This window comes from Equus caballus, chromosome 11 (assembly GCF_041296265.1).
Source record: "Equus caballus isolate H_3958 breed thoroughbred chromosome 11, TB-T2T, whole genome shotgun sequence".
In the NCBI taxonomy this organism is placed as follows: domain Eukaryota; kingdom Metazoa; phylum Chordata; class Mammalia; order Perissodactyla; family Equidae; genus Equus; species Equus caballus.
Genome location: NC_091694.1, coordinates 18,790,333 through 18,805,126, shown reverse-complemented (window position 1 = coordinate 18,805,126; position 14,794 = coordinate 18,790,333). Strand labels below are relative to the sequence as shown.

At 43.2% G+C, this 14,794-nt stretch overlaps 1 protein-coding gene across 1 annotated transcript in view; it reads right to left on the bottom strand.

Annotated features, from left to right (window-relative positions):
* EFTUD2 (elongation factor Tu GTP binding domain containing 2) overlaps positions 1 to 14,794 on the bottom strand; it is a 39,405-nt gene that overhangs the window by 20,704 nt on the left and 3,907 nt on the right. Inside the window, exons 3-8 of the mRNA XM_005597325.4 lie at positions 5,770 to 5,935; positions 5,029 to 5,107; positions 3,691 to 3,766; positions 3,138 to 3,203; positions 2,349 to 2,384; positions 431 to 521 (exon numbers count right to left, since the gene is read on the bottom strand). Coding sequence (XP_005597382.1) covers positions 431 to 521; positions 2,349 to 2,384; positions 3,138 to 3,203; positions 3,691 to 3,766; positions 5,029 to 5,107; positions 5,770 to 5,935 — 514 coding nt within the window. The remainder of the gene's footprint in view (positions 1 to 430; positions 522 to 2,348; positions 2,385 to 3,137; positions 3,204 to 3,690; positions 3,767 to 5,028; positions 5,108 to 5,769; positions 5,936 to 14,794) is intronic.

Sequence of the window (14,794 nt, the reverse complement as noted above, 5' to 3'; positions counted from 1 at the left end):
ATTAGAGAAAGAGTCAGCCACCGGGCCAGAGCCAGGTACGCTGCTCCCACGGTAACCTGTATGTCCACCAGCAGTTGGTGTCGCCCTCATAGTCTCCTTCAAAAGACTGAGAGTGCCCGAGGCCGAGGACCATGTCTGATTTACCATTGTTACCCCAGCATCTAGCATGGGGCCTGACACAGGCTGAAATGAATAAATGAATAAGATTGCCTAAAACTTACAAATTCTGCAGCAGAGTAAAGAGAGGAGTGAAATAGAAGGCTTAGAGCACAGTGCTTGCTAATTAACTAGTAGAAGCAAAGGAGACAGTTATAAACGAAAATTAGCTCAATGGAGGTGAAAAGAACGTAAAAACAAGGATGTAACGTTCTGTTCTAAAAGAGTGGGAGCAGGACAAGGTTCTGATAGTAAAAGGTAAGGGATAGCCTACCTGGAGTGTCCATGATATTGAAGAGATAAGATTTTCCTTTGGTATCTGGCAAGACCACTGTTACAGGAGTGCTTTTAATGCCAACACCTCTCTGAAAGTCACAAAGAGAAAGTGGTCAAGACTTCTTCCTATGCAAGAAGGGTTCATTCTGCTCTTGGAGCTTGCCAACTGCTGGTAAATTACACTTATGCCTCTCCTTGCAGTGGGTATGATTTTTATCTAGGCCTCTAACCAGAATGACCTTGAAGATGAAACATCTTGGTGTTAATCAGCATTTGGGGGGGGGGGCGGTGGTTGGTTCAAACACACACACAAAAAAATTAACAAGCAAGCAAAGCAGCATTCAACTTTAACAGAGGATTCAGGGTCCTAAAATCTTATCTTCCTTATATACTGAAAACAAAAGTTAGAACTAAGCATCATGTAGGTAAAAAAAAAAAAAAATGGGGGGCATTTTAGTTTTTTTTAAAAAAATAGTATCAAAGCTGTAACAGGAAATAAGTATTAAAAAACTCTAGTCAACTAAAATATATTTAAAAAACAATTTTTTTTAATTTAAAAAATTTTTTTTAAGATTTTATTTATTTTTCCTTTGTCTCCCCAAAGCCCCCCAGGATATGGTTGTATATTCCACTTGTAGGTACTTCTATTTGTGGCATGTGGGATGCCACCTCAGCATGGCCTGATGAGCAGTATCATGTCTGTACCCAGGATCTGCACTAGCGAAACTCTGGGCCGCTGAAGCAGAATGCGTGAACTTAACCACTCAGCCATGGGGCTGGCCCCCTAACATCTGTTGATTGTTTATTATATGCCAGCACTGTTCAAAGTTCCTTTGTTACCCATACTATGTACTTGAGCTTTCCATGTGGTCACTGAAGAAAAAGAGACAGGTGCTGGCCCGGTGGCCGAGTGGTTAAGTTCGTGTGCTCCGCTTTGGCAGCCCAGGGTTTTGCCAGTTCAGATCCTGGGTGCAGACATGGCACCGCTCATCAGGCCATGCTGAGGCGGTGTCCCACATAGCACAACCAGAAGGACCCACAACTAGAATATACAACTATGTACTGGGGGACTTTGGAGAGAAGAAGAAAAAAGAAAAAGAGACAGGAATAAAGGAGAGGGAGAAAGAGAAGGGGTTAGAGGCGAGACATAAAGATCCAGATGGAAAGAACCACCAACCAGGATGGGAAAGACAGAGATGAAGCTCACTCCTTTATACAGAAAGAAAAGCACAAAGACAGGCAGACCCATTTTTAGAGAAGCTACTCTTGGACAGAGATCATCATATGGATGGAGTCATCTTATAGATTTTAAGGATGATGTAATTTTAAAAATCATGTCGAGGGGCCAGCCAGGTGGTGCAGTGGTTAAGTGCGCACGTTCTGCTTCGGTGGCCCGGGGTTTGCCGGTTTGGATCCTGGGTGTGGACATGGAACTTCTTGGCAAGCCATGCTGTGGTAGGTGTCCCGCATATAAAGTAGAAGGAAATGGGCACAGACGTTAGCTCAGGGCCAGTATTCCTCATCAAAAAAGAGGAGGATTGGTGGCACATGTTAGCTCAGGGCTAATCTTCCTCAAAAAACAAACAAACAAACAAAAAATCATGTTGAGCCTCTGCATAACTTAGAGCATCAATGTAGACATCATCTCTTAGTATTTGCCCTATTAGGCTAAATTAAATCCAGTCAAGGATAGGAGGGTCCCCCCTTTTACTCTACAACTTGCCTTCCCTGCTCTCTTTCAAGTTACAGATCACGGGATGACTGGGACAAGCAGGAAGATAAAAAGGTGTGGGGTGGGAGGGAAAGAGGCAGTTGCGGTATGGTGTGTTATCATAAAGGCTCCCTTATGTCCCCTACAAAACTACCACTGCTGGGTGTGGTGTGGGCAAAAATCGGATTTCCCAAGACACACTTACCTCTTGCTCTGTGAAGAGGATGTCAGTATAGCACAGCTGAAAAAAGGGAACCATCATTACCACCTGAATTCAGACTCCTCTCCCACATAAACCATCAATCACCTTCCCTCCCCACCTCCCAGCTCAAGGGTTTCTGCCTCAGGAGGAGAAGAGATTGAAGACAGCAAGGCGTCCCCAGAGAAATTCCAGACAATGAGACCAGTGCCCTCCCAGATGGAAAATGATCCTGGATGTGTGTTTTTGAGGGATGAAGGGTGATCACTGAAGACCAGGTATGGCTGGAGAGCTAAATTATATCCAATGCACCGAAGTCGTAGAGAGGTAAAGGGAGACATACCCAGCCTTCAGGGAACCCCTGCACGTCAAAAGAGTCCATCTGGCACAGATTGAACATTTATTGCACTGAGACTTGCAGCCACACTTGGCCTCATTCACAGGCATTTAAATTTATCACAAAAACAACAAGGCCCAATTGTATCATATTTATAGAGTAGGCTATTAATGCCACGGCAGGAAAGAATAGGCTCTGAAAGTCAGGATGCATCAGAAGAGAGGAGGGGTCCCAAGTGCAGATCATCCCAAAACACCGCAGGTCAATGTTCTCTAGGTCCCTGAGAAGGGGAAATTATTTCCTCAAAGGCGATTAATAGAGATTACAAATGTAAAGCAGCCCTTTCTAGGCATCATTATTTATAATGAGAGTGGGAAGGTCGAAGGAAGGGGAAGGGGAGAGACACCCCTGTATATTCTAAATGGTTCATCCTAAACTCTCACAGAATTTCTACTTACATCTTGGTCATAGCGCTTCCTGATTTCCGGGTGAGTCTGCTCTATTAAACAATCTACAAAACACGTCTGAAAAGGAAGAGAAGGTCAGGATCTGCCAACCACAGAGGAAAATCTACTCCACCCATCCCCCAGCTCCAGACCACCACGTAACTTAGGAATAAGGAGAGGAAGAGGAGAACAAGGAGGATCATGGGACAGCAAAGGATTAACACTGAAGCCACAGGATTATTTTCAAATGAAAGATGAAATCTTTCTTGGACAAGCATCCCCCAGGAAATGAAAACTTATAACATCAGAGTAAGGCTCAATTTCCCCTCTTCTGTCCAGATGTAGACACAAGGCTCAGGCATGCAAGTGGCTTAGAAAATAGCTTCCAGCCATTGCTCAGGAAAAGCTGGAATCTCACAGCATACTTTCACAAAAGGCATGGAGGCCTCCCAGAGTCAGGAGGTCCAGCCTCACAGCCTCAAACCCCAACCTGTGATTCTGAAGGCTGAAAAAATGAGCAGGAACGAAAAGAAACCCTGTTCCAAGTAGCCAAACATTCTCTTACCTTGCCATGGTGGAGATGGCCACAAAGGGTCACATTTCTGATGAGCTCTGAGTTATCCATCAGATCTGCCAAGAAACTGAAAGAAAAAGGAAAAAAGAAAAGGGACTTTGGCAAAAGTTTTGAAATGGGGAGTGGTGCAAAGGTATTTCAGGTATTCCTGGCCAGGAACCACTTTCCAACCAAGTGGAGAACGCTCAGAGGCAGATATGAATTTCTATGTCTATGCAGTTCTGGCCTTGGGAATAGAGCAGACATATCTGTGAGATGACACAACCTGTGAAATTTCATAGGGATTTCAACAGTAAAATAACGAGATTTAAAAAGTGAGAAGAAAAACAAACCCAAACATCGGAACTAACACACACACACATGAATACTGTCCCTTTCAAAATCTTCAGGCTGGACGCTATACATTTATTCTGCTGATGCCAAAAGGACTTAATATCACTTTGGGAGTTTCTCTTTTGAAACTGCCATCAGGGCTAGTTAACAAGGCTTTCAAGAAAACTCTATCTCATTAATAATGTTGAGCAGAGGACTTCCATCTTGATCAAAACCAGCGCTGCCGTTCTTGCTTATCACCCACATTAGTTACGGCAAGTAGCCTTCAGTGACTTTGGCTCTTCGAAAAATTAAGTCTGCTTTCAAAGACTGGAAATTTTAAAAAATCACCATGGAGAACACAAAGGAATATGAAGCAAGTTCTGAGGACAACTGAAAACTTGTTTCGAAAATGTCTGAATGATGGCAGGTGAGTAGACCATTTCAGAAGGGACCCCACTCTTTGGACATACAAGTTGTCAACATGTTAAAAAAAAAAACCCAAAAAACCAGTTTCATTATCTAATAATGAGTCAAAAGCACTTCAATATACGAGGGGCTTACAAATGCATCTGATCAATGAAAATATTTTCAAAAACAGTTTGTAGTATGAAGAGTCTCAAATATTCTATACATATATCTACCTATTTGTGCCCTCCTTTTCAAAATAAAGTTATGTTCCCAAAACTCTTAGCAATCTTACCAAGTCAAAACAGGTTCTAGTGACCCCAACACTGATAATATCCAGTTCTGTCTCAAAGGCTGGCTTCTAATACCAAACTAAAGGTTTAGAGGGGAGAAAACAGCAGAGATCTGGATGATAGCCAAGAGAAAAGTTAAGATTGAACTTAATTATCCCAGCAACCATACAAGTGGAAGGAAAATTTTGGCAAATTGTAGGGAGAGATTTTGCTTTCACAACTCACTGGCTACTTCAACCACAAACCACCTCCTACTTCCATGAAAAAATGAACCCACACTATTCGTGCACACAGCCTGAGAGGCCTTATAACTTACTCCATTTCATACACCGTGACAGGTAATGTCTGCTCCATCAAAGTGAATTTCTTGGTTTTCACTGGCTTAATAATGGGTTCTAGGGAAAAAAAAAGTAGTGATGTGCAGGTAGGCATAAAACATAAAAATACAGAGCCTATTCCATTAGACTGAGCTTTCAGAATGTATGACATACGACATCAATTTCTGATATTCTAAAGGATCACTCATTTGTTGAGAAAGTTCTGGAAAGCTGTTTGGCAGAAGACAGTGAAGGATCTTATGTTATAGAATAAGGAGTTTGGACTTTCCTTATGGGAAGAACGGAGAGGGACGGAATATGGGTTGAGGTCAATCTCAGTTGAAAATTTCTCCTTGCATTTATAATATGCAACGACTTTCCAGAAGATCAATGAAAATTATTAAAGAAGTAGAAAATAAGCATTGTGAGTATTGGTTAAAGGAGTTGGGATTATTTGGATAGAAAAACCTATCAGACCAGAGGGAGAACTTAAAAACAGTCTTCAACCACTTAAACAGACATTAGATAAATAAATAACTTTTATTTGCTTAGAAACAAGCTACGAATTTTACTGAATATTAAAACAGGGTTAACTGAATCTCAATCCAGAAATAGCACCTGAAAGTGGTAAAGAAAAACTAATCAATTCATTCACTGAACTTTCAAGACTGCTGATGGCCATGAACAGAACTTTTCTAGTTTGCACGTCACCTCTCACAACCCAGTACCTCCTGACTTACCAGTGAGAGGCTGGGTGTCTTCCTCCTGAACTATGGTCTCCACCTCAGGACCATACACCTCCTCAGCTGTAGGGTAGTACTTCTTGTCCTCATGTAGCACCACCTCCATCCCAGGGTGATCTTCATCATGGTCTCCTACGTCGTCATCGTCGTCATCATCATCCATCTAAAAGCAAGAGAGGGAAGGAGGTTGTAAGAGGTAGGCACTTTTCCTGCTCAGTGACTGACTACATTACATGAGCTAAGGGCAATGACTATGCTTGACAGCTTCTTATTTTGAGTCCTGAACTAAAGAGTCAGTGGGGCAGGTTCGAATCTGGTGTGATCCTTCACAAAGAGGAGACTGTAAGCCATGGCTACAGCTGGCTCTCCTGATCCAAACTAGCCACTTCCTAAATGTGGGCCAGTCGTCACAAGGGGATCGAGACTGAAGAGAACACATGGTTTATCACAACACACCCTTTTTGCGTGTGTGTGTGAGGAAGATTGATTCTGAGCTAACATCTGTTGCCAATCTTCCTCTTTTTGCTTGAAGAAGATTGTTACTGAGCTAACATCTGTGCCACTCTTCCTCTGTTTTATGTGGGATGCTGCCACAGCACAGCTTGATGAGCGGTGTTAGGTCTGCATCCGGGATCTGAACCTATGAACCTCAGGTCGCCGAAGCAGAGAGTGCAAACTTAACCACTACACAACCAGACCAGCCCCACAACACACCTTTTTAAGGGGAAAATAACTTCCTCTAAGGGCAGAAACAGGAATCAGAGGCCAGAACTGGGAACAAGTTCATACCTTTAAAATTTTCATTTAGATTCAAAGAATTGTTTTCGAAAAATACCTTGTGACAGATAAATAACAGGTGTTGGCGAGGATGTGCAGAAACTGGAATCCTCATAGGCTGATGGTGGGAACATAAAATGGTCCAGCCACTTTGGAAAACAGTTCGATAGTTCCTCAAAATGTTAAACCCAGAGCTACTACATGACCCAGCAATTCCACTCTTGGTACGTACCCAAGACAAAAAGAAACTTACGTTCACATAAAAACTTACACAAATGTTCACAGCAGCATTATTCATAATAGTCAAAAGGTGGAAACGACCCAAATGTCGATCAGCAGATAAATGCATGAATAAAATGTGGCACATCCATACAATGGAATATTATCTGGCAATAAAAAGAAATACTATACATGCTACAACACAGATGAACCTTGAAAACATTATGCTACGTGAAAGAAACCAGACACAAAAGGCCACATGTTGTATGATTCTGTTTATATGAAATGTCCAGAATAGGCAAATCTATAGAGACAGAAAGTAGACTAGTGGTGTCTAGGGCTGGGGGTGATGGGAGAATTGGGGAGCAATTGTTAAAGAGTATGGGGTTTCTTTCTGGGATGATGAAAACACAGTCATGTATCACTTAACAACAGGGATGTGTTCTGAGAAATGTGTTCTTAGGCGATTTCATCATTGTCCAAACATCACTGAGTGTACTTACACAAACCTAGATGGTATAGCCTATACACACCTAGGCTATATGGTACTAATCTTTTTTTTTTTTTTGAGGAAGATTAGCCCTGAGCTAACATCTGCCACCAATCCTCCTCTTTTTGCTGAGGAAGACTGGCCCTCAGCTAACATCTGTGCCCATCTTCCTCTACTTTATATGTGGGATACCTGCCACAGCATGGCTTGACAAGCAGTGCATAGGTCTGCACTTGGGATCTGAACCAGCAAACCCCGGACCGCCAAAGAGGAAAGTGCAAACTTAACTGCTGTGCCACCAGGCTGGCCCCTATATGGTACTAATCTCATGGGACCACTGTGATAGATGCAGTCCATTGCTGACCAAAATGTCATTAAGTGATGTACAACTGTGTTCTAAAATTGATTATGATGGTTGCATCACTCTGTGAATATCCTAAAAGCCAGTGAAATGTACATGTTAAATGGGTGAATTGTATGGTATATGAATTATATCTCAATAAAACTGTTAAAAAATAACTTTATAACCTCCCTTTTTTTTTTTTGAGGAAGATTAGCCCTGAGCTAACTGCTACCAATTCGCCTCTTTTTTCTGAGGAAGACTGGCCCTGAGCTAACATCCATGCTCATCTTCCTCTACTTTTTATATGTGGGATGCCTACCACAGCATGGCTTGCCAAGCGGTGCCACGTCTGCACCCGGGATCCAAACCAGTGAACCACGGGCCGCCGAAGCGGAACATGTGCACTTAACTGCTGTGCCACCAGGCCGGCCCCTAATCTGCTTTTTTCTTTTTGCTGAGGAAGATGAGCCCTGAGCTAAAATCTGCGCCAATCTTCCTCTATTTTGTATACGGGTTGCCACCACAAAATGACCACTGACAAGTGGTATAGGTCCACACTGAACTTAACCACTAGGCCACGGGGCCAGCCTCTATACCCTGCTTTTTTCTAATACACAAGTAATTAGACAACACAAGCAAAAAAAGAAAAACCAACAATACATATATTTATACCCTACACTTTTTGATGACTATGTGGTCTACCACACACCACAATTTACTTAACCAATTCCCTATTTTCTCACACAGAAGTGATTTCTAATTTCTAACACTATAAACACCACTGCAATAAACCATTTTTTATATACCTATCTTTGTGAATACCACTCATTATTTCTTTAGGATAAAGTGCAGAAGCAAAACTGCTGGGCCAAAGGGTATGCATACTTCAAGGTTTGGATAGGTATTTCCGCCCTTCAGAAATGCCTTCTCAACGCGTTACATGGGTAGCACATGAGAGCGCAACACACTGTGGAGTTGGAGGGGAGGTCACATTTAATGAGCACCTACCACAGGCAGGCACTTTTCTGGACACTGTTCTACAATTTCTCACACATTAGGAATCCCATCCGATGCGAAGTCTTTAAGTACTATTCGTCTCTGTGTCCTCAGTGCACTGCACGGTGCCTCTCCCACGGCAGACCCTGTTGAATGAAGGAATTCTTTCTACACATTCCTGCCCCTGTTGAATATTTCCAATAACATGGCACTCACTCCCAAGACAGCCCATTTCCCCAGTGGAAAATACAGCTAGAAAGTTAGTCTTTGTAAATGACTTCAAATCCACCACCTTTTAAATTAACCCAGGATCATAAACAAAACTGAACAAAGCAATGCCCTCTTCTGCTAAAAAGTCCTTCAAATAATTAAAGTGGCTACTATATCATCCTTTATGTTTCAAAACATGCTGGTTTATTCATTCACTCAACAAATACTTATTGAGGACTTCCTACGTGCCAGGCACTGTTCTAGGTATTGGTAATACAGCAACAACAAAAAAAGAGGTGATGGCATTTGAGCAAAAATTAAGGAAGAGAGAGTAAGCTCTACAAGTAGCTGGGGAAGAGCACTCTAGTTGGCTGAAAAAGCAAATGCAAAGGCCGTGAGCCAAGAGGATTAACCAGGACACCAGTGCGGTGAGAGTAAATGATGGGGACAGTATAAACTGAGATCACATAGGAGGTGATCACATAGGATCTTGTGGATCATTTTAAGCAATATCACTTGACTTTTACTCTACGGCAGGGGTTCTTAACCAGGGGCAATTTTGCCTCACAGGGACCATTTGGCAACATCTGCAGACATTTTTGGTTGTCACAACTGGGTATACCTGTGTGTGATCTAGTGGGTAGAAGTCAGGGATGCTGCTAAATATCTTACAAAGCACAAGACAGTTCCCACAACAAAGAATTACCTGGCCCCAAATGTCAATGGTACCAAGGCTGAGAAAGAAACCCTGCTCCACGGGCTCTGAGCAGAGGAGTGATATGATCAGACTTTTGTTTTAAAAGAATCACTCCTGTTCCCATACTGAGAATATATTAGGAGGAGGGGATTACTTAGGAGGCTACTGCAGTACTTCAGGAAAGAGATGGCAGTGATGGTGGCCTGGACCAAAGTGGCAGCTGCGAAGGTGGTGAGAAGAGGCTTGATTCTGGATATATTCTGAAGATAGAGTCAAAAATGTACTCCAGGGGGCCGGCCCGGTGGTGTAGAGGTTAAGTACACACGTATCCACTTTGGTGGCCCAGGGTTCGCCGGTTCAGATCCTGGGTGCGGACATGGCACCGCTTGGCAAAGCACACTGTGGCAGGTGTCCTATATATAAAGTAGAGGAAGATGGGCACAGATATTAGCTCAGGGCCAGTCTTCCTCAGCAAAAAGAGGAGGATTGGCAGCAGATGTTAGCTCAGGGCTAATCTTCTTCTTCAAAAAAAAATTCCAATGAACTGAAAGTAGGTGTGGGGAAAAAAAGGAAAGAGGCAAGGTTTCTGACCCAAGCAAGTGGGGAATGGCATTGTCTTTACTGAGATGAGGAAGACTGTAAGAGCAGGTTGGCAGTGAGAGTAAGGGGACAGGGGCCGGGGAAGCTCAGAGTTTAGGTCTCACATATGCTAAGCTTGAGATGCCCTATTAGACTTCAAGTAGAGATGCCAACTAGGAAGTTCAACAACAAACCTGAAGCTCAAGAGAAAGGTCCAGGTTGGAGATAGAAATTTGAGAGTCCTCAGTGAGTAGAAGGTATCTGACAGACTAGATGAGATCAGCGGGGAGTGAGTGTAGATAGAGAAAGGTATAAGGAATAGAGCCTTGGGGTCTGTTGACATTCAGAGGTCAGGGAGTGAGGAGGAACCAGCAGTGAAGACTGAGAAGGAATGGCCAGTGAGAAAGAAAACCCCAGGGGTTCCTTGGAAGCCAAAGAACAGAGTATTTTGAGGAGGGAGTGATCAGCTGGGTCAGATGCTGCAGACAGGTCAAGTAAGATAAGGACTGGGTCTAGGGCAGGTCAGTGGTGACTTTGGCAAAAGCAGTCTCTGGGGAATGGGAGAGGCAAAAGGACAGAAGTGGGTGTGAGAGAAAACCGGAGCAGAGGATTCAGAGTCAGCAACTATCAACAACTCTTTTGAGATGTACTGCATTCAGCAACAGGGAAATGGGAGGTAACTGAAGGGGGATGTGGGGTCAAGAGAAGATTTTAAGAGGAAATAGCAGCACGTCTGAATGCTGAGGGGGATGATCAAGTAGAGAGGGAAACCTGATGCTGCAGGAGAGAGAGGCAGAGCTGCTGGGGTGAACGTGCGGAGGAGGTGAGAAGGGATGGGGTCTAGTTTCTAGTAGACAGAAACATGAACAAAGCACTCATAAGAACAGGAGGGAAGGCGCGTGGCACAGACGCAGGGGGCGGGTAGATGAAGTGGCAGGAGCTTGTTTTGCTTCACACAAATTCCAACACGTCAACTTCTTTCTCAAAAACAACAGAAAACCCTCCAACGGGGAGATGACTGGCTACCTCTTACCATCTTTACACCCCATCAATGTGACCCAAGATCACATTAGCTCTTTTGGCAGCCATACACATCCTAGTGGTGGTGGCTCCAAAACAGATATCAAGCCAGTCTCCTCCTGCGCCATCCTGCTGAATGTATTTTTAATATAATTATAGGATTTTAAGTAATAATTTCCAACAACCTGTAGTTATTTCCACCTGAGTATCCTAACAATAGCTGAAACTTGACAAGTCTAAAACGAAACTAAACCAGCATCTTTTTATCATTTCCTTTTGTCTGTTAATCACCAGTGTTCCTCTGGTCATCTCAGCACCCCTCATTCTCCTTCTGCCTACATTCAAACAGTGGCCCAGCTCTATATCTCTGCATCCTTCTGTTGTGATGAACTCCTGGCTGGTCTTCAGGCCTCTTCTCCCTCCTTTCACTAAAGGGACTCTGGCCCACCTCCTCTGCTTCACACCTACAGCCATCCTCCAGGGACTGTGCTTCGGCAATGGCAATCAGGAGGAGAATCATTTCGTCTTAACACACAACCTCTGGGCCCCTGCTCACCAGGCTCCTTCTCTCTAAAATGTCCTTCCTTCTTTCCTGTCTCCATGATCAAAATCCTATGCATCTCTTTACTGTTATATATCTCAACAAAAAGTGTTTTAAGGGTAGCCCCAGTGGCCTAATGGTTAGGTTCAGAGTGCTCTGCTTTGGCAGTCTGGGTTTGCTTCCCAGGCACAGACCTACACCACTTGTCAGTGGCCATGCTGTGGCGGCGGCTCACATACAAAATAGAGGAAGATTGGCCACAGATGTTAGCTCAGGGCGAATCTTCCCCAGGAAATAAAAGTTTTTAAAACAAAATCTATGCATCCCACGTGGACTAGGAGGCTATAGGAACTCTCATTCTGCCGGAAGGAGTATGGACCAGTGCAGCCATGCTGAAGAGCAATGTGGCAATCCTTAGTATAAACACATTAACTATGTATAAACACATCTAGTATATATACAATCCTATGATCAGCAACTCTGTTTTCAGGAATTTAACGGAAAGAAATTTTCAGTTAGTACATAAAGGGATATATCTAAGAATATCCATTGCAGTATTATTCGTGGCGAGGGAAGGTTGGTGGCAAGTAACCTGGGTGATCATCACTAAGAGAGTAACATACACCAGGGAGAACTGAGCAACAAGGAGATGCACAGACTAGATGGATATACAGAGACAGAGATGGATCCTGAAATGCATCACTCATCACATGCTGAATGGCAAAAGCCAGAAACTGAATGATGCAGATAACACGCTACCATTTACTTAAATTAAAAATACACACACACGATGCAACTATCCACATTCTACAACTCATACAAATGAAAAGAAGCATACACACATTAGAACATTTACTATGGTAACAGGTACGAGAATGAGATAAAAAGGAATTAATTAAATAAGAACAGAGCCTTGCACAAGCAATAATACTGAGGAGTGTGAACTGGAGTCTAATTAACCCAACCCTCTGTACTGAGGTGAAAATGCTCATACATCACCTAACCATTCCTTTTTTTTTCAGTATTTTTTTAACTGCTTTAGTGAGATATAACTCACCTTCCACAAAATTCACCCATTTTAAATGCACAATTCAGTGGTTTTTGGTATTCAGAGTTGTGTAACCATCACCACAATCAATTTTAGATCATTTTTATCACCCTCAAAAGTAACTCTGTCCCGGGGCTGGCCCCGTGGCCGAGTGGTTAAGTTCGCGCACTCCGCTGCAGGCGTCCCAGTGTTTCGTTGGTTCGAAGCCTGGGCGCGGACATGGCACTGCTTGTCAGACCACGCTGAGGCAGCGTCCCACATACCACAACTAGAAGAACCCACAACGAGAAATATACAACTATGTACTGGGGGGCTTTGGGGAGAAAAAGGAAAAAATAAAATCTTTTAAAAAAAAGTAACTCTGTCCCCTTTAGCCATCACCCCCCAGTTCCATGTCCCCAACCTAGACAATCACTAACCCTCTACTCTGTCTCTGGAGAGGCCTACCCATTCTTCAGGTCTACTTCGAATGCGAATTCCTCAGATAGGTTTCTTGGTCATCCCAGTCAGGAACGACCCCTCCTTATACACTATTGCTATGGATATAAGTTAACAGCACTTAAATGGCACTTGCTCTTCCCTGTTTCATATTGTATGTATTTTTGTTCTTCATCTTCCAATAAGCAGTAGGTTCCTGGAGGGCAGGAATAATGCCTTGGTTCTCTCTGAATCATGATTCCTTGCAAATAGTAAGTGCTCTATAAATACTTAATGAATTAATTCTTGGGCTTTATTTAGCCTGGAATTCAAGTTTGTCAGGATCACTGAATTTAGATTCTGCCATCTAATATATTAGCTTACGTCATGTGCAAATTTTATAAACCTCTCTTCTCTATCTTCACCTAAGTCATTGACAAAAAGGTTGAAAAGGACGTGAAAAGGAGTGATGCCTAGGGCATGTCACAAGAGCTCTGGCAGTGATCCACTAATCTACACTCTTTGGGTCCCACTGTTCAATCAGCTGGGACCTCTCCTAATTGTATTATGACCCAGCCCATACTCTTTCCACAAAGAAATCATGAGTTACAGTGGTTACTTTGGGAAGGGGAGCGAAATGGAATGGAATGAGGACCAAGGAAGACTTTCTATCTATTTGGTTTGAATGAGAATGTATTCATCAATTGCTTTTATAATGAAAAATCTCTTTTTAAAATAATCTTTCTAGGGGCCGGCTCCGTGGCCGAGTGGTTAAGTGCGCGTGCTCCGCTGCGGCGGCCCAGAGTTCGGATCCTGGGTGCGGACATGGCACCACTCGTCAGGCCACGTTGAGGCGGCGTCCCACATCCCACAACTAGAAGGACCTGCAACTAAGATATACAACTATGTACCGGGGGGGGGGGGGGGGGGGGGGGGGTTGGGAAATAAAGCAGGGGAAAGAAAAAAAAAAGATTGGCAACAGTTGTTAGCCCAGGTGCCAATCCTTAAAAAAAATAAAATAAAATAATCTTTCTAAAAAGAAAAAAACTGGTTTATTAGAAAAATAAAAAGACTTCAAATACCTTGCCCAAATGAAGATACTCAATATCCACAGCATACCCCTGACCTATGTCTCAATCTAGTAATTTTATCAAGAGAAAATTTAATTGAAATTCATACAAGCTTACTAAGAGTTCAACAGTCAGCTGTTTCAAAATTTCTTCCATGGATGCATATCACACATACTAGTCTGTAGTTTCTGAAAGGCAGCACCTTAGCTCCATCTTCGAAAAGTAGGATGAATTGCCTGATTCACTTTCTAGCACCACTGCCACCACCCAGTTTCTTAAAGATGACTACAGTGGCTCTCAGCTTGCCTCTGCAAGGTCTCCCAGACCACCCCACCCAGGATACAATGTATCTGGGCCTGGAGACTTGAAGGCACCTAAAGCTGCAAGATGCTCTCTTTTCACCTCACCTATAGGACTTCCATTTTCTTTTCTTTCTTTTTTTTTTTTTAAAGATTTTATCTTTTTTTTTCCTTTTTCTCCCCAAAGCCCCCCCAGTACATAGTTGTATATTCTTCATTGTGGGTCCCTCTAGTTGTGGCATTGGGGACGCTGCCTCAGCAGGCTTGATGAGCACTGCCATGTCCGCGCCCAGGATTCGAACCAACGAAACACTGG